The sequence below is a fragment of the Apostichopus japonicus genome, chromosome 5 (assembly GCF_037975245.1).
Source record: "Apostichopus japonicus isolate 1M-3 chromosome 5, ASM3797524v1, whole genome shotgun sequence".
In the NCBI taxonomy this organism is placed as follows: Eukaryota; Metazoa; Echinodermata; class Holothuroidea; order Aspidochirotida; family Stichopodidae; genus Apostichopus; species Apostichopus japonicus.
Genome location: NC_092565.1, coordinates 14,145,042 through 14,166,062, shown reverse-complemented (window position 1 = coordinate 14,166,062; position 21,021 = coordinate 14,145,042). Strand labels below are relative to the sequence as shown.

The 21,021-nt window shown below is 38.9% G+C and overlaps 1 protein-coding gene across 2 annotated transcripts; it reads right to left on the bottom strand.

Annotated features, from left to right (window-relative positions):
- Positions 1-4,221: 4,221 nt before the first annotated feature.
- On the bottom strand, positions 4,222-20,098 carry LOC139967748 (protein phosphatase 1 regulatory subunit 3B-like). 2 transcript variants are annotated; one of them, XM_071971803.1, is made up of 3 exons: positions 19,954-20,098; positions 13,405-13,634; positions 4,222-11,571 (listed from the first exon to the last, which is right to left on the bottom strand). In XM_071971803.1, the coding sequence occupies exon 3, from the start codon at positions 11,496-11,498 to the stop codon at positions 10,446-10,448; it is 1,053 nt and encodes a 350-aa protein (XP_071827904.1). In that variant the 5' UTR covers positions 11,499-11,571; positions 13,405-13,634; positions 19,954-20,098; the 3' UTR covers positions 4,222-10,445. The 2 variants fall into 2 exon arrangements, with proteins under 2 accessions (XP_071827904.1, XP_071827905.1); XM_071971804.1 differs by lacking the exon at positions 19,954-20,098 and having other exon boundaries at positions 4,222-11,568; positions 13,405-13,772.
- Positions 20,099-21,021: the final 923 nt, after the last annotated feature.

The window sequence follows — 21,021 nt, the reverse complement described above, 5'->3', positions numbered from 1 at the left end:
ACCAGTCACATACTTTCAATGTCCAAACCAATTGAAGATATATTCCAAGTTCAAACTATATGAAAATGTATCTGTATGTTTTACCAATAAATTGTTGTGCCATCTAACTAACCACTTGTGTCAATTCTAGTAATACTTCACGAGTATCATGTTGTAGCATGGTGTTCTCTTCTGAATGGGTAAGCCTAGTAAGTAACAGGCAAACATGTAGCAAGCCTACGAGTACAACAATATTACTTATTAGTACGAGTACACGAAGAACTCCCTATATATATATATGTATATATATATATATATTTATATGATAAAGAAAATCCAGTACAAGAAACTTTATGCATTGGAAGTATCAAATATCAGCACCCCCTCCCGACTTGCCGGATACTTGCATCACCCACGATACACGCACACACACATATTTGATTTAACAACACCACACTGTCTACACATCAGCCCTCGTTTGCGCATGCTCGACGGTCAATTAGTTATTACGTATATGAATAGTTGTATTTACCTTGAACTTGCCAACTGAGCTAAACCACGTGTGATGCAACGTTAACTGATATCACGTTGATCGTAGTGTGCTGTATCGTATCTCTTTCTGCATGATTAGATATGACCTCTGACTATTATAATAATATAAACCCATCACCGTTTGATGGAACGTGTACAGAACACAGTCTCGTTTAGGGTTAAATATGACCTTTGACATCAGTTATCATAACAGAATCAAGGACGATCATGGGAATTGTATACAGTTCCTTTCCAGGCCCGCATCATTTCCGAGCTGTTCAATATTGGTGAACAAAATCGAACATTTTGGATATAGTAATCAAGGTGGTCCTTTTTTAATCAAGATGCTGGTGAACATTAATGTTACGGTACAAATGTCGTCTGATGCTTCCTTATAGCCGGTGGCCGCTCCAGACTTTTCAGAATAGGGACCGGTGGGTTGGAGAGTGGGGAAGCGATGGGCAGGCAAACATTTTAGTATTTTAGGTGGCGGGGAATGGGACCTTTGGAAGTGCAAAAGTGTATCAGCTGTATAAAATTGCACACCACACGCTGACAGGACTTCAAAGATCATGAAGGGGTCAATTCTAAATCATGTGACCCTACGTGAAGGATTTTATAAAGGAGGGGTGTGGTCCTAGGGTCTCCCATGTAAGAGGGAAAATAAATGAAAGAATATAAATTGAAATGTCTATAGCTTTCTTGAACTCACTGCGGGTAAATCGATCTAACAATTATATTCAATAAAATTCAACCATCCTGTACTCACACAATCACAAAGGCTACATATACATACGACATACACACATACATTATATAAGTACAGCACTGATTTACGGAACCGATATTTAACGTCCTATACTTATGTCATGTTCTGTTATTTGTTCTTTCTTTATATTTTCATTCCATTGTGAGCCAGTATACCCCTTGAAACGGGCTTTGCAGTTTATTGCCTGAATTAACAGGAAGCTGACGCGGTTAGTTTAGTTTCAAAAGCTGCTGTTCGGATTACTCGCCCTTAGTTCTTTCAACCAACCAGGAACTATCCACGGTATTATCCCTTAAACTGAGAGGAATTTGCTGTGAATTCAAGGTATAAAGACTAAAAAACACACACTCATACAAATAAAATCCTATACGGTACCATCGAGTTAGTGCAGGGAATATTTTGTTGCTATATATAGTCTACTACTCAAACAGGAAGCTTCTCTCCTTCCACGTCATCTTTTTGAATGTATGTATTGCTAGTGTTATAAATTCATTTTTTGCACCCCCTTACGCCCCCACCCTCCAAACAAAAATCGCAGAGGGCCAAGTAGAATCCAAATATCAGTATACTTCTATACATATATAAAGGGTCGCTATACGTGAACATTCGCGAAAAAAAGTTCCATCACACCACAAACAATCATAGCAATGAGAGATTACTATTTGTGGTAAAAAGTGACGTTGACTTCTCCTCATGGAATGGTCGAACTGTTTGTTTATTTGCTATAACACATGTATTATATTGGTTTTGCCACCTGTTGGGATTAGTGACATGCCATCGATACCAAACAGCTCTAGTCAATGCTGATCAATACGACACTAAATCAATGTCACTGAAATAGCGAGGTGGTACATTGGAACCTACCCCCCCCCCCCCCGACCAACGACACACATTCCTTAAATTATATACACCTTGTATAGGTTTTATTGACTTACAGTAATATACAATTTGTTTGCAAGTCATGTCAACAACCAGTGGCGGATCCAGGATTTCGCCGAAGGGGGGGCCCAGATGGGAAATGCCTAATCGTCGTCCTGGGGGAGGGGTCTAAGGGGAGTGGGTGCCCCCCTCCCCTTTGGGAAAATTTCACAAAATATGGAGGTCCTCGGTGCAATCTGGTGCTACTTTTCGTGAAAGTTTGGAGTAAAATTTATTTCCAATAAATCATGTATTCATGGTTTGCCGGGCATATATTAATTTGGCAATTTCGAGCAATGAGCTGGGATTTACGTCTTTGGGGAGTAGGTGGTGATGCAAATTACTTTTTACCAGGCTACTCCAGGCCATTTCATCTTGGATGCCCCCTTCCAGATGGAGACTATTGATGCAGTCAGAGTGCCCCTCTCACCTTCACTTTATCAGAATGATGGTGTACTCTTTTTGCAAATTTATTTTACAAAAAATTTCACGCACAGTGGCGTAGCTAGGATTTTTTGAGTGGGGGCCATGGGGGGCTGTTCTTTCTTGTGGGGGGGGGGCGGAGTTTACTATCTAAGCGGAGCGCCACCTTGGTTGGCGCGGAGCGTACAGAGAAAATTTGAGATTTCAGCACCCCCCAGATCGCAGGAGATGGCACCTGTGAGGCAAAATAGCAACCAAAAAGATGTGCAACTTTGGTGACAGAAATGCAAAAAAAGTTTTTTCTCTTTCATGCTGACTGGCCTTGCCAACTCAGCCAGACTTTTAACTTGAGGGAAGTTGGCATCATTTGTCGTTTCAAGCTGTCAAGGCCTTTCTCCCAACTCAAACCCCTGTGGGCTACCGGTAGATTTGCAGGATATGCCCACATGTGGACTTAAATAGCATTAGAGGAATGGGGTGGAAGACTAACACGCATCGATGTTTCGGTAATGGTCCACATTGATGGCTCGGTGCTTATTAGGCCATTTATTGGGTTTCTTGAGGCAGCTGTCATCAGAATCTGGCTTTTTGTGCCAATCGATGACCGATAACATGTATTGGTATGTAAATTTCTTCTTCATATATCTAGCAACACTCTAAAAACAAATGAGTGGATTTCATTCCATTGGAGTGATCACTCGGCGCACTTCAAATTAAGAGTAAAATTTAACTCTATTGGAGTTAACCCTCACTCCTAATATGAGTGAATATGACTCTATTAGGAGTTAAGATTTACTCAAATGGAGTGGAAATTTACTCTTATACCGGAATGTGCTCAGTGATCACTCCCATGGAGTGAAATTCACCTATGTTTTTATCAGTACAGTACAGTGCATATCATCATAGACGTACGTACGTACGTACTACGTACGTTCGTATATCAGACGCACTCGATACCCACGATACGATACGGTCCTGGAGAAACTATTTCCACTCATCATTTTTTAAGGCGATACAGTAGTGAGTATTGAACAGGCACAGCCGCATGTTTGCAGGAAATTCAGAATTCCCAATATTTTATATCTCTACCAGTAGTGAAAATCATGTTTCGACAGTTTCGTGGACATAAAAAGTTGTTTTGTGGAATATTCAATGACATATCAGGGGCGGATGCAGGATTTGTGACAGGGGGGGGGGGGGTCTGACTGGTCCAGCCGCGCCTGAACGTAAGAATATCTAAGCGGAGCGCCATCATTGGTTGGCGCGGAGCGTACAAGAAAATTTTTGGCTTTACAAACCCCCCAGATGGCCGGAAACGGCACTTCCCGAGTATTCTAAGCAGCATGTACCTAGCCTGAAAATATGGATCTCATGTCTGCAATTTTCAGGCCCCCCGTAGCTACGCCACTGATCACGCATGGGGCACTTTCCCTCGAGCGCGGTAAAAAAAAAAAAAAAAAAAAAAATCAGGATTTTCAAAAAGGGGGGCCCGGGCCCCCCCCCCTGGATCCGCCCCTGACAACATCGTTCAATGGTGGACAAGGGTAGTATTTAATAATAAGTTTGACATACAAGTAAAATGACAACACAACACGGAAATATCACTTTAAAATCTATCTTCTTTAATTAATATAACTCTTTTACTAAATAATCATCACAATTGTATTTCACATTATAGCTTTTGAATATCTAGAACCACATTTCAATGTAATTACTTGATGTTTTCGAAGATTTAATTTCATTTGCAAAAAAAAAAAATCTGCTTGCCGTCTCCTTCATTCTCTTTGTCACACAGGGCATAACAATATAGTTAAAAAGAAACAAACAAAAAAATTATCTGCCCGACGGCGCATTTATAAGCACATCAATCAATTGAACCTTTCATTCTCTTGTTAACAACTTTATTTCAGAATCATGCTAAAACAAATTCCTTAAATAGTCATTTACATTCCTTGTGAGTGAAGTCACGTCATTTTCAGTGGCTCAAACGGTTCGTGTTATTTTTTTGGGGTTTTCCCCCCTTTTTGCTGCGCGTGGGTGGGAACAGCAGTGACATGATTTAAACGGCTAGGTCAAGCAACAGTCTGAATACAACATAGAACAAATAATAAAAGACGTCCATAATTTGGGACCATCGAAAAGAAACAAGTTTTACAATTACAAGATGATGGTAGTGTCAGTTAGTGTACTTGCCGGCTTGTACAATCACCACATCCATCCAAACGAGACAATGCTAACAATTTGAGTTGAAACTAAAACCAACTGGAAAGAGTGAAATGTCACTATCGAAGCGATTTTAAAAATTCCCTCACGTGAAATGGTTTACAAATAGAAAATAACAGCTTCTTTTGTTTCGTTTTTATAACAAGAACTTTCTACAAGACTCCTTTAACTTGTCCGCTACCAATCCATCATTATGGCAAGCGTTTAATTACTGTTTTCTTCATAATATTCGGCCTCACAAGAAGAAGAGGAAAGGGCCATACATCTAATCAATCTCAACTTAACAATAGTTTCCTATGAAAGACACAATACACCTTTAAGTTTCAGCTTTTCATAACAACGTTCTGTATCCATGTACCTTCTCTGTAGCTTTCTTAACTACTCTTGTCGACATTCCTAACAGAATCCCTGCAGTAAGTTCAATAGCTTATGAAACAATTATAAAAATACCACCCCCATTAGAGCGTGTTGCACTTAATAATATCACAAAATACTGATAACATCAACTACCTTTCTTTAAAGGGCTGATTTGAACCCCCATACAGCTTCCGCAGCCTACAGTATTTGTTCCTGTTACAGTGAACAAAGCAGTTATGTAAATAACGACTAACTCTATCATAGATAGCTACATAACACGAGACTTGTGGCATTTTACAGCAGCCGCCACAATCAACCACTTGGTAAAATATGTTTAATCATTCATTGCAGAACAAAATTCATTTACGAGTTATGTGTATATATATAAATATATATGCAAGATATTTTTTGGTACAAATAACACAGACATTATTAACATGACTTACAGTAGCATGATATACAGCAAGCAGCAATGGAAATGTTACTACGGCCAAACTGGGCGGCAGTCAGGTCAGCTAGTCAGTAAGTAATCTCACATACAACAGACAGTATGGAATCTCACATACAACGTACAACTATATGTAACATCTTATTAATGCCTCTGTTCTATAGCTTTGGAGAGTACAAACTTGGTCCAAATATTGACGTGAGAAGCTAGTTGTGTAATTGTCAGAATGCTCAAAGAGTCAGTAACTACAAATAGATCTACAAGATCCAATCAATATAGGCTTAACCGACATGAATATGTCAGTCTGTCGAGGGTTGACAAACATTTCGTCAGCTGGTAGAATCACTTTACTCTAGTGATCTTTCAAGTTCACAAAACGGTCACCGATAATATTGTTGCATTCCACAGGGCATTTCAGCACAGGGGGTAAGAGAGTACACGGGTGGGTATTAAGAGGATGGACAGGGCATACCTCTTCTTATCCATCTAAATCCAACTGTTAGAATTCAAATATTAGCACAGAATTCCAATTATTGAGAAGCATTCCAAAGGTTACATCTCTAAATGTGCAACTGATTTAGATTTGTTTGGTTAATGGATATAAAGCATAAGTTCATAAATAAGTTCAACGTTGACCTCACCAGTATTTCACACGACTGCATTGAGTCACTGTCTCGAATAGGTTCATATGAAAATGTAACACATGAGGAAGTTGAAAACCAATGAACTGCAGTAATCTACAACATACTGTGAAGAGTAATGTACACAGCATACCAATGCCAACTCCTTCAGTTATCTCTAATACACATTTACCCCACTGTAGTGTTTAAGTACATAACAGTTGTAGGTGATACATGGTATGCCATATATTTAATATTTAAATGACATTGGTACAAACTTGATTGTTTGTGTGAGTTGGCTATCCTGCAACAGAAATTCCCAAAAGGTTCCAAAACGGGACTTACTGTACTAGTATTTACTGGAGACTGTTAGTATGCATTGCAGTGTTCTGCAACGTTTAGAGCAATTTTAACGGAAGTGCAGAAATACACCATTTTTTTCAACACTTACATTTAAACACTTAGTTACAAGTGCATTCCTTTGGCTGAAACTTTCCAAAAACCAATCTGTAGATCTTGTAGGATATCTGTGGGTGATATTCTCTCCTATACAGTACCATTTACATATGACACAGTTATTTACCCACAACCTTATTTTCTAGAGAAATTTGAAAAGAGTAAAATCCTTCCACCACTGCTTCAGCACTGAAGTTACACCAACACCCCTCCCCCGCCCCATTTTATTTTTAAACTCTGGACTTGTACTTCTTGTTTCAAGCAAAGATTGCTCCCCAAAACGAAATCATTTGTGACGACTGCAACAAGACCACACAGAATGCTTAAACTCCAAGGTAGTCAATTTTTAGAGCAATTTTCTACCAATACCATAGAACTCCCATCTTTTTGTTTGTCCTACCTGCATAATTCAAATTGACCATCATCATCATCATCTAACTACACACAAGGCAATGCAGCCAAGACACTGGTACCTCCCTAAATGTCCAGTATAAAACACTAAAAGCAGAACTTTCAATAAAGTCATTCTCATCATCTTTATGAAGTTACAATTAGCACCAATTAAAAGCTGAAATACACTGTAGCTAAAGAACACTGTACATCTCTATCTGTCTTTCAGTAACATACTACATATTCAGTTGGTGAGTCTGCACTGCAGTCTGCTTGGCTGACTAATACAAAATCCATACTTGTTTAGAAATCATACATGCTTGCAAGCCCTGTCATTCCTCATTAACCTTTGTACCTTACTTATCAAGCAATAAAAAAAAGGGCTAAAAATGTTGTTTCCTAAAACAGCCAATATCTCTGGCCCTGCAGTTCCTTTACTACAGAAAACTCTGACCACATATATACCTTAAGATGATTGTGTCCATTTCTCTCTAGTATGTAAACTATGTTCTATATTTTTTTCTAGTTAATCCTGAAGGCTGGATCTCTCAATTACTCATTTGGTGACATACTTCATTGGCGTCCATACTCAGATAAAAACTTTAATTATTTGAAATTGAGGTTGATAATGAATAACATATGATATACTAGTGTGTTATTTTAGCAATCTGAGCATCATGATCATCACCTCATTATCACGGTCAGCATTTCTGATATTATTTCTTAGAAACAGGATTAGTGTTTTTAATATTTTAAGCAACACCATACACACTAACACAGCACTCGTCAACTGTGTTACAGTGACCTACAGTACCAATCAGTGGCATAGAATCTTCAACTTCCTGCTGTTCTACACAGAAATCTTGCCTAATACATCCTTTGATAGGCTTCCCAGGAATTGAACAATATCCCTTTGTCACTGGAGTGGAACTATGGCAAGAACAAATACCAAGTCTATCACAAAAAAATGAGCTGTAAAAAAATTCATGGCATTTAAATATTTACAATAGCAAACAACTCTGGAAATCAGATTACCTGTTTCATGGTGTTTGAATCAACCTTTTCAACTGCAGCAGGTTACTGTAAGTCGAGTTAGATTTCAAATATTTTATCACTAAGCAAATATTGGTATTTGCGTCATTCCTGATCCTACTGTAGGGTACACCCCCTATGATTACAAACTTGACGGTGATAAAGACATACTTACACACTCACTCCACAAAAACAGGTAACACTACACTTTAAGTAGTTTGTAACAAATATATGTAGATCACCATTCATACCTACAGTAACATATTAGATCTTATCTAGAACAGATTATTTCACCTTTGGCAGTCACATCATTTGTAAAGATCATAACATGAATGTTACATAGTAAGTCAACTTAGTCTCAACATGTTACATAACACAAATACCATCATTGATTGATGAAATGTTGACCTTTGTAGTGAATGTTAATGTACTCCTTAATTGCTACTATCATATAAACCTATCTGCAGGTACAGTAGATAATCCCTACCAGGTGGCTTTGTAACCTTAATAATAATACCTTGTCACAAGAATAACACAAGATTAATTGTTTGATCGCCCAGCAATGGAAAGCACGACTGTTCTGTAGTAGCTTAGAAATACTGCTTAAAATAGTATAGAAGTAAGTAGTGACCTCTCTTCAACTTTAGCCAACTCAACTGACCAAATGCTATCATGAAGATTTGACCTCCCTTAAGAAGGTAGGTTTCATTTGTCATGTTAAAGAAGAGTTATCTGAACAGTTTGGTTTAATAGTTTTACTCCATTCCTACTTGCCACTTTCAAGACATGTTCCTTTGCAGTTGATACGTTTAAAAGAACTTTCCAAAGAGAGTAAGTGATTAAAGAGAGATCCTTGAAATTCCAGTCGATTTGTCATTGTTCGATCTCAATAAAAGTAGATGCACTAAAAGTTTTCATATTTTCACTCACTGTTAAAATAACAAACATTAGTTAGTATTATTATTAATACAACACAATATAGAATTGTTTGTAAGAAATAATCAATGCATAGTAGCCAAGTGTGTTGAAGTAAATACAAAAAATAATGCTCTTGGAAAAGCAGAGAAAATATTGATTTCACAAATTCAGTCGCATATAGAAAGGTGCTAATTGTTCATATTTGGTAAATGAATTTGACACAATTATTAATACTACACACAGTAAGCATCTATTACTACAACTGTTCTGTTTCTCTAAGGCTGTGCTGCAGGTAAAGCTTCAGTATTTGCCAGGGTTTGTCTCAAATTCTTACAAATATATTATTAATATATAGCATTCTGTCAATGGGAGTTTAAGCAAGCTTTCAGTGATATCTCCAATTTAATCACGTCCATCTGATGTCACCAAACATGATAAAGTTTTTAATAAATTGCACACAGGTGTTGGTAGCCTCAAACTGTAATTTAAATCACCATAATCAAGTTTTAGTGGATGTTGGCTCGGACTAAAACAGAAACCACCAGCCCTTGTTAAAACTATAACATCAAATTTAACAAATTATGATAAAGTGACAATCACTTCTGGCTACATAGTTTGAGAGCCTGATTGTGAGTTCTTTGGACGAGCAGCAAGTGCTCTTCTTCATGTAAGCTTAGGATCATATTGCTTGTACATACTTTAAGTGACAAAAACACTGAAACAGCTGTCTTGGAGTAAACTAATTAAAAATTAGGAAAGCCATTGTAGGTTAATATTTCTAAAATATAAAAGCCGAAGAGACTGACAATGTGATGGATGCCAGATCTTCCCTAAAGGCAGTCTGCCAGGTTTGAAACTTTGAATTAACAGTGAACACATTCAGTGAATGTACAGTACAACCAATGTAACCATTTAAATGAAGAGACGATTTCAACATCACAACTCATCTTGGCTGCTCCCACAAAATGCAATGAAAATTCATCGCAATTTTCCATGAGATGTACCAGATGTACTGTATTTACTTGTTACACAAGCATAATATTCCACAATGAGTCTTCGCCAGGGTCTTGCACTAGTAAACACACAAGGATTCTCTCTGCTTTGTGAACGGTGAATACAGTGAAATGGTAAGCACTAGATGGGTCACTGCATCACTGTACCCCTTGTCAAGGACCAGTGTTTCAAGCCAGCTCTATCAGCGATATCTCCAACAGAAGTAATGGTGATTTCTGTGCAAGCCATAAGTATTGAACCAAGTCTCTTTTCACACACTTTGGCAAAACACATTCCATTGGTATTACTGTGACAATGCTGCAGGACTAAATATATCTTTTCAAGTGTATAAGATTTTCTCAAAGAAAACATTTCTGGAAGTTGGTTGCTACCAGTACGGTCTCTCTTTGTCCGCTAAGTGGTAGAACGAAACGTCCGTCCAAGGATACTCTCCGCTCAGAGTCTGGTAATGGTTAACCATCCTTTGATGCTCAGATGTCTCCTTCTCCTGAAGAGAAATAATTCTGTAATTCATCTCTTTGTTGTTGTCCCAAAATATTGTTTGATTGCACGAGTAACAGATACAAAAATATGCTGCCCTGCCTGCCAAATTTGGGGGCAGGTCAAACCGAAACGAAAAAGTGTCATACTTGTCCGACGACGCACAAGCTCCCGTCTCCTCCCCTAGGTTACAAGACGCAAACACATATGACGCTGGTATGTCCCTGAACGATTTCCATTCATCGAAACTTACCCTTATTTTCACCGATTTCTCGTAAGAAATGTTCCTCACTTTGACTGTCCCCATGATTGTGAGATTGTCTCTTATGACGACATTTTCAAGGCACACATTGTTTTTCTCCAGTCGGTCCCGGAAATCAAGGTAATTCGAAGCAGGCTGCTCAAAGTCAGGGACGTAGGTAAAAGGGTGGTTAGGTTCTGCCCGCTCGTTTTGTATAACCTCCTTCAACAAGTTGTGATTTAATACCGGGGGAGTGTCGCTAGGGCCATCCATTATCCGAATAGTGCTCAATTGGTAGCCCTTGGTATCTGCAAAGCAAACTTTCTTTTTGCCATGCTTCTGAGTAACTGTTGTCGTCGAGGCGGTCATCTTCTCTATACGTATGGTACGAGAATCATCAAATATGGGAAAGCTATTCTTGTCTTCTGTGTATTCACTGCTTTCGTATCTGGGTAACATTTTGCTGGAATTCTCCAAAATTCTCAAGCACGACCTCAACGGTTGCTCGGAATCCAAGTTGCTGATTCTTTGCACAGCGGTCTTTCGGAACTGTCTGTCTGTACCGTGAACTGTCTGTTCAATTGAGAGTTGTTGGAACGAATAGAGAAAGGTAAACGATGGAGGGCTAGTACCCAGCTGAAAAAGAGTGTCAATGGGCATCTCTCTAGTCAGTCCGCTGGGGAGCTCAAAATCAAGCATTACTTCACCCTTGCCACCGCCTTCAATATGTGATCAAAACTTGCAATGGTCTATGGCAAGTAAACATCTGCTGCTGTAAAACAAGAAAAAAAGAAGCATATATGGTAACTGTTGGGTCTAAGAAGGAGACGATGTACACATTTAAATATATGGCATTCAACAACACCAAACATTTTTTATCTTAGGTATGACGTGGTGAAAAATGGGAATTTAAAGTTGCAAATTGGATGCAATAAATGGATGAACAAAGTATGGTATATATTGTAATCTTTATATGGTAATGGGACATGTAATACCAATACATCTACTCAGTGGGTTATGCAAACTTTTCAAACATGCGTTTCATGTAAGGGTTATTAAACATGTACTGTAGAGAGTTGGACAGTACAGTATGCAAACTATATTTTACAAATTACAGAGTGTTGTATGACAAATATCATGCAATACCAAACAATTCCAAAGTGCTGTGTTACTCATATTGCATTACAATTCCGTCTTGGAAACTTACTAAAGCAGTTTTTTATTTTGGTCGACAAAATGTTTTTTAAACCTACTACTAATACTAGACCTAACCAATTTCATGCAGGATTAGCCAGCAATATTTCAAATAATTCTTCACTAAGAAATTTCATACAGTTGGAAAAAAGTGATGTCTGTAATTACCTACAATCACCAAAATAACAAATTTCTTAACGTCCTTAACTATATCATCTGAAAAATGTGATTATGATAGCCTATGGTTACATTTTTTGCCAGACAACTCAAAACTAATTTATATTTACATGCCCTTGTGCCAGGTTGAAAACTAAATACGCTTGAAAGAAATATGTATTGCAACATGGGTTGAGAAAAGCACATGTACAGTAGGTCTTTAGTATTAGTAATAATGCTGATAAGTCATGGCTAGGCAGTTATCATGAGCAGCATGTAGGCCTACAGTCTAAAGATGTTTACAGAATTTAGAAGCCCTAGCTTGTTAACCCAAAGTGATAAGTCTCAAATAGCAGTGGTGCACTATAGTCTATTTAAAACTTCAAAGGCCCGATCGTGAACTGGAAACCCTATGAATAATTAAGTCACTGTCAACTATTAGTTTTCAGTTAGGGTCTAGGCTTTATATCTTTTTAGTTTGAGAGAGTATGGATGCCGTTGAAATGAACACAGGTCAGATCTGAGACTTTAATGATCTAGTGAACTTGTTGTCTTACCAGAAGATGTTAAAGGGTGTGAAGACTCGCGCAAACTTAAACGTAGTAATACCGGTAATCTGACCTAGTTTCGAATGCGGTGTAACAGAAGTGTTAGACACCACCATCTATCCCAGAGAATACGCACACAGCTTGCTACCTTCGGTAATTAGACACTAGTGTATACAGTCAGTACATACAGCTGCGGTCAATACCCACAACACAGTGTACATAGCAGCGATGGACATCTCAGGTCCAGCTAAAGATAACAAGGTATCACATTTCATTACTGTCTGCATTTTGTAGCGACAAGCAGGAAACTTCACTTACAAGCAACGGAAAGTTAACTTTTTCAGAGCGCGGCACGCAGTTTGGGGCGAGTCTTCAATGCCTTTAATGACACACTTTTAATCTTTCCAAACAGTTCTGATGATAACTGAAACAGATATTCCAATCTCACCAAGTTCCAAGCAGCATGGTCTTCGTCTTACTCTTCAGTTAACGTCAGGTTATACGCTACGAAAACTGAGAGTGGTTAGCCTAGGTCTTTAGTGTAGTCGACTAGTATTAGTATTATAAGCAAGTGTTGGCTTCCAAGTACTTACAGACTAGGCCTAGTAGTACTGTACTACTAGTAGTAAAGTATCGTACAGTAAATGTTTAGGTTTATTTCTACGTTGCAGCTTTCCAACAGTGAATGAATAAAATTTTATACTTACTGAAAAGAGGCAAGAGATTGTTAAACAGTCCGGCTAATGAAACGGTGGCATCTTGCAAACGTACAATATCTTGGACCGGCAATCATACTACTTGAAATCTAAGTACTCTACGGCTTGTGAGTTAGGACCGAACTGTTTCCGGAAGAAGATCAACGTATGTTGTGTAGAGAATTGAAGAAGCTAGCTGTCGCATGTTGGATGTCAAACCGATTCGAACGACCAGGGTTATTCTAATATTAAAAGGGAAAAAATGAAAAACTTTTTAATTTTTAATTCCTTTCAATGGCTTAAAAACGTGCTTCAAAATAATTGATTATTTTATTATTTTTATTTTTAAAACATTAAGTCAAATTTGACTCAAATTTGTAGTGTTATTGAGTAACTATTGAGTAATATTTCTTAATCCCCACTTGTTATATATGTGAGTTTCCGAATCTAGATAGATCGGCGTAGCCGTACAGTATACATGTGTACTTGACCTGACAGGGTTCCGAAGCTCGTGAACTTAATGAAGTAAACCAATCAAATGCCTTTTCTACTCATGATCGTACTGTAGCAGCCAATAGGAAATCGAGTAGCCTCTGATATCGCGCATGCAAAAGAGTCGTATTTCGCAATTTAAAGGGATGGCTTCATATGTACATTAGTACACAAAAGCAGAAGGAAAAAAAGCCAGACGTCGCCTGACGCATGGGTTCATGCTGAGGTCAGGATAAGAGATTGCCCTATTTTCGCACAAGTTCGTTGAAGGGTTGATCGTCTCAACAAAATCACGTGGGGACCAACACCTATCTTCATGCTTCTCTAAGTAGCCTACCGTTGTTGTTACCAATTGTGGAGTTATATGTGCAGGTGGACACAAATTTTTAAAATGGGTAAATTGTAATAATCAATATGCCGCTTCTTAGCCATTTCGAATCCAGGGTGGGAAATGTGGGAGGAGGAACTGGTAGCAAAAGAAATTTATAGGACTGGGTAATATTTCGTAATTGATAATGATGGCTTCTTTATTAAAGTCAGTTTAACAAAGGGAGTTACATTTTGTGTTTTACTATTATTCAAGTGGGTGATGCAATCAGTACAAGAGAGAGGAAGGGGATGCTGGTTATAGGCAGAGCCCCCTCGTAATAACGTCATAATTTTTGTTCCCATTTATTATATGAAAGGCGTAGAAACGGGGAGGACATAGACAGAGAGCATCTTCCCGAAAAAGTTGAGGGGGCAAATGCATGATAAGCACCCCAATATTTACCAAGGCTCCGAAACGTGCATCTGCCCATTTTTCAATGCATACTTGTCGATCTGTCAGATGCACACGTATACTATATAGGTGTAATAATTTTAGTAAATTCTGGGGGGGGGGGGAACCCTCGGCCCGTCCCCTGGCTTTGTACAACATTGTCTGTATCATGCCTCATCGAATATTGTTTAAATAAGTGTGTAATAAGCTAAACGCTATACACTCATCAAAATTTGCGTTTACACTACGAGTACACGCAAGGCGTGGAACATGGCTCTATGTTTAAACGCAATCAATTATTACACGAACAAAAACACAATATTAGCATTTCACCTGTACTGTATAGGGTACATGCATTCGTGACAGTGCTTGGTTCATAGAAATTTGTTGGCAACTGCACATGGTTTTGGAATTACCCATTGGTTGACATTAAGAAATGCCGTTTCTGTTTTTTCTTATGACATTTATTTAATTATTGCATTTAATTGCAAGTAGTAATTAACTACACTCAAAAACGTCTTCTTTGCGAGTACACTACGAGTAATAGCTATACTCTCTTAAAACACCATCGAATATACAAATTACAATGTTTTAACAGATTTTTACGTGCAATCTGAGAAATTGCAGGCTTGAGACCCATATTTTAGGGCTAGGTATTCGTAGGATAAAACACTCGGGAAGTGCCGTTTCCGGCCATCTGGGGGTTTGAAAAACCCAAATTTTCTTGTACGCTCCGCGCCAACCGATGGTGGCGTTCCGCTTAGATAGTCTCCATGCACACATTAGCCCCCCCCCCCCAATAATTTTCCCGTTCCGCCGCGCCTGATGATCCTTCGATTTTTTTTTTATCACGTACTTAATCTTGATATATCATTGAAGTAAATACAATGTGCATTGTATAGCCTAACTAAAAGCAAAGCTTACAGGTGGCAGTAAATCGGTATTGCGTACTATAGCCAGCTGATGCAATGCGTCCTTAAAACTTTATTAAGAAAAGTCACCCATGCAGGAAAGAACATGGGCTAGAACACCAAAACTAACAAACGACTGATCCGCTCAACACGAGTCCCCTTGCATCGCGAAATTGTGACTGTGTGTGATCAACGTCACGTAGAGTCAACGTCAACGTCAAGTAGAGTCAATTCGATTATTTCATCATTGTAGATGCTACTATTAACTTTTCTTTTTCTATTCTTAAGTTTTTCTTTCTTTTTTTTTCTTTTTGGGGGAGTCTCCTACTTTGTTAAGCCTTACAGGCTTTATAGGAGACTTCCCGTCACACTGTAAATTGTGATGAAACAAATAAATATACAAATACAAACGTCAGGTCACTGTGTATCACGATTCCCCTAAAAGGAGAATTTAGTGCTTCACATGATCTTAGCATCCAAAAGCAACATGAACGACAAGACAAGCATAATAAATGTTCACGCGCCAGATGATGATGCAAGCCGTTCAGTAGAATTCGATGTCACATTATCATACGATGACGTATGGTAGTTACTTTACTGCATGGTTTCCTCTCTAGCATATTGTGTTACTGGTAGCTAGCAAACAGACTTAAGTCGTGCTATATTGTCCATAGGCAGGTTATCAACCATTTGTCATTGTAGGCTCACCTTGTTCGAGGTGAATGGTACGTAGGCCTATTGATACTTTTCACTGTAACTTCAACCTACTGCGACATGGATAAATGCACCCGATACTCATAGCTATAGTACAGTAAGATAAATGAGCACTCTACGTAATTTCACAGATAGCCTATGCTTAAACCTGCACAAGAATAGTTTTCACTATATGGAAAATCAACAATAGTTTTCACTATATGGAAAATCAACAATAAATAGAAGCGTCGCCAACGGAGAGGGGGTGGGGTTAATATATCTCCCAAAGGCTCGGTGTCCCCTGGTGCCCAAATGAAATTTGCCGTATCTGTCTAAAAACATCACGGGCAGGAAGACTCTTATACTATAATGAACTTGTCACCCTCCAAAATGTTGCTGTTTTGGAGCTGATGTAAGTTCTGAGGTTGGTATAAACGCAAAGCCCCAGGGGGGGGGGGGGGCTTCTCCCATATTTGTATATGTCAGGGAAACACGAAACTTGGGTGGGGGGGGGGGGTATGACATCCCAACTTGTGACAGAATATTTAAACATAAGATGGAAACTGTCTGAGTTAGTTCCTATCATATGCAATGTCATTTTTGTCAAGGGAATTGGTTCATTGTATATAGTGCAGAATGGCTACAGAATTACACTGTGGCTTTCAAAATGAACCAAACATATTTAAGGGAGACTTTTATAGGAGAGGCAATCTAATCTATATTTTTAGAAGAGAAAAATTCCTCACGATTAGCTGAATTTCTCGTGTCAATATCTTATTCCTGATAGTTGTATGCCGTTCTGTATGGCAGCAAATATGTTTCAGATAAAGCTTTTGGTACTCCAGAAAACAGTGGCGTAGGAAGGTACTTTTGAGTAAGGGGGGGGGGGCTGAAGACTGATGGCCGGCCTGGGGGAGGGGTCTAAGGGAAGGGGGTGTCCCCCTCCCCTTTGGATTTTTTTTGCATTTCCAGGTGGCTTCAGATGCAATTTGGTGCAATATCGCACACTTCAACCCACCTACTCCATTTGGATATAATTTTGCATTTTCACCTGGCCTTAGATGCAATTTGGTGCTACAAATGAGATTTTTTTCTCATTTGGAAATGAAAAAGGGGTGTTCTGACTTGCGAAGCGGGGGGGGGGGGGAAGGGGCGGAATGATACTTCCGCCCCTCCATATTTTTCACTGGGGGGGGGGCTGGCGCCCCAGCCCCCGTTTCCTACGCCCTTGCCAGAAAATCAGGAAGTTGTAGACGTTCAAAACTCATTAAAGAAGCGAAACGAAACGAGATTACTTGTAATGTCATCTGGGCCCTATAGCGTCCGGAGAACCAGGTCGGTCCCCGGGGAAAATGACGCCACCGGGACCCTTTAGAAGTGCTCATTTTCCTTTAAGAACCATACATGATGAAACTGAAAATACGTTATAGTTATCGCACATTTCTCGATACCCCTTATCGACCCGGGCCTAGAGGCTGTATCCCCCTCCTCTGGCCTGCTCTCTTGTCACGCCTGTGGGTCGGCCTTGCGAGGGGCGAATACAGTCCAGGGGCTCGGAATCAATTGAAGGCCGACGCGGAGAAGTATATGATAAATAAAACAACGTATTCACATTTCCATAATGCACTGAGGGGAAACGAAGACCTTTAAAAATGAGGCCGGCGACATTATTGTCCCCGGCTCCGAGGCCCCATCAACAAAATGATTCAATGGCTGTTACAGTTTATTGGATGCAAAGTATAACGGCTAAATATTTCGCGTTTCTACTAGTACCACTGACGTGTTTTGCCATATAGCGGAGAACTCACAGTTTGATTAACTATCGGCCTATTATAAGTAACATGTTTTACTCTGAATTCGATATCTGTGTCCAGACCTTGAGAAACAAATTTCGACAAATCAAAACATGTGTGTACCAGTAAATAACTATATTTTATCTATATATTACCAGTAGTCCTTTATCTCGGTTAATTGATAGCACAATCTATGTTCAAGGTTTATAACGTTTTTACATTAGTCACTGGTCTGTACAGAACGCTTGTACCAGAACATATTACCAGTAGGCCGCGCGCCATTTCATGATCCTAATAGCGCATGCGCGTGTTATTGACACCGATCAAAGCGGTTTATGTTATGCATATAGCGCCGCAGAATTGCAGGAAACAGAGAAAGAGGGTATGATTACAGAGGAATTGTGTTTTATAGTAAAAATAAAATTAATAAACTACTTCAAGAGCAATCGAGAGTTCACCGCAACACCATGTTTTAACTTTTGTGAAAATTACTGATATACTGACAAATGGTGCTTTGTTACCGTGTGTCATCTAAAACGAATGCTGGGTTTGGTCATATGAATTTAAAGAAAATGCTTTGGTTGAGTTAGTAGTATTTATAAAATGGATTAACATTAACATTGACTCATTCACTGAAGCGCTGACGTCATGATGACCAGTTTGGCCTTAAAGAAGCGTTTTGCGACCGTTTCCACTTTTTTGACAAGTCCATCGATTTTTTTCTTCCAATATATCAATCACAAAACAGCAAACTAAGATATTAGCCAAGTTTTTTTCCCTGCCAAAAGCGTTGATTGGCGGGCAATTAAGAACATTTGCAGAAAATGAGAAAAGTGTCCTCCGATAAATTACACATTTAATATTAATCGCATACAGTTCCCGCCCAACCCACTAGTTTGAATTCAACCAATTAGAGATGCAGGTTTAGTTATGAGCCGTTGCTATAAATAGATTCAAAGCGTCAGGTTGGTACCTTGGTACAACCAGCGAGCTGGACTCTAACAGCTCATTCCCTAGTACAACTGTCATAGACAATCTACACAAATCAATTCTCGGCCTTTTGACTAAGATCATCTGTAGTATCTGTTCCCTTTCGAGGGGAATGGTGATGCACACCCGACGATGATCACACAGTCACAGTCCCGATGCAAGGGGACTGGGGTTGAGAGCGGATCAGTCGTTCGTTAGTTTGGTTTTCGTGCCAAGGTTCTTTCCTGGGCGACTTTTTCTTAAAAAGTATCTACACATATCAAGCATGGTGTTGTATTACGTATTGGCCAATGACGTTCGTACCTTCAAAATATTCATATTACGGGTGAGGTTTATTTGGATCCCAACGGAAAATATCTTCGAGAATACAAATTTGAAAGTTGTAAATTTCTTCGACTTTTATGCAGCCCAATTGAAGTAAGATTTGAAAAGATAAGCTAGTTATGTATGTCGTTATGGCATAGTAGAATCAGTGAGGTTGAGAAAAACAATAGAAAAGGACGCAAAATGCTGCTTTTTAGGAGCATTCATAAGATTTAACATACTTTAAAGATGTATATCACGAAAACCAGTAATATACCGGTAATCATTAGTAGCACCCAAACATACAACAAGAGCGAAATTAAGACTGCTTTATTGCAGGCTAAATTATGGATTGGAACACGATTGAACCTGATAACATTTGCCCACCGTCATACCCACTGAACGCTTTAAAAGTCAAATGAATATTAGCCTAACACAGAATATGAAAGTAAAAATATCTGAAATGAATATATTTACGTAATAAACTTAATCCGTTAAGTATATGAAAACGTTTTACAAAATATCAGCGGCATTTGTGTTGTTGCAGTTTATCTTTACTCTTTGATTTAAAATAAAGAGGAAAGCGAACTGTTAAATATTCATGTTCACCGATGCTTACCAGTCAAATAACAGTGAAACTGCTTGCTCGTGGAAGAGAGATCGCGAGGAAACCGAATCGTTCGAAATATAGATATTATTTAGGCTCTTCAACTTTGAACGCAGAGGCATCTGCACATTTACACTATCAGTCTGCAGTCTACTGGATCCAGAGTACGCACTGAATAGTAACATAGGCCTACTCGGCTTTTCTTGGGTTATAAAAGTTATCGAATAACGAGACTGAGTTTTGGCGCGAATTCACAAACCGTAGCTTATAGATATCATGCACGTGAACACATTAATGATTATGCTTATTGAGTGTGATAACACTCATTGTTGTCGATAGTTGTTTAAATAGACCAATGTAATGGAGGCATTGTATAGATGTATGAATCATTGTTTTACTAACGAGGATTATTAATAGAACGGCAAACAACAGACGATCGACTCTGTATACATAGGGAGTAATGAAGGAAGGTGTATACTCATTATATATTTACTGAACTGCCATGGACTGACTTCTGTCAGCCTGCCATGAAAATAACCTTTACCTATATAGATATTTCTAAAAGGAAAATAAAACAAAACTGTTAGCAAACTGCTTATCCACTAGAGAGCCCGTGTAGGAGAATGTGTAACAGTAAGAGGGCCTGACTTTTCAATGTCAGTTACAGTAACAGTAACAGAAGGGACTATGTGGGGACAATGTGTTCTGTGTGTGTATTTGTCCCTTCTGTTACTGTAACTTGTCATTCAGCCTCTGAAGAAGATCCTGCTAGGATCGAAAAGTCAGGCTTTCTTACTTTTATACACATGATATTTTTAGTAGAATACAAATCTGCCACACATGTACCGGTACAGCGACGTAGCCAGGAATTTGAAAGGGGGGAGCACTTTTTGCGATTGATATGGATTTTCAAAGTTGTAGGCACGACTATCTGAGCGGAGCGCCACCATCGGTTGGCGCGCAGCGTACAAGAAAATTTTTGGTTTTACAAACCCCCCAGATGGCCGGAAACGGCCCTTCCCGAGTGTTCATTCTGGTTCCCTGGCCTCTTGCTAACTTGAGACACCTCATTCAATATCA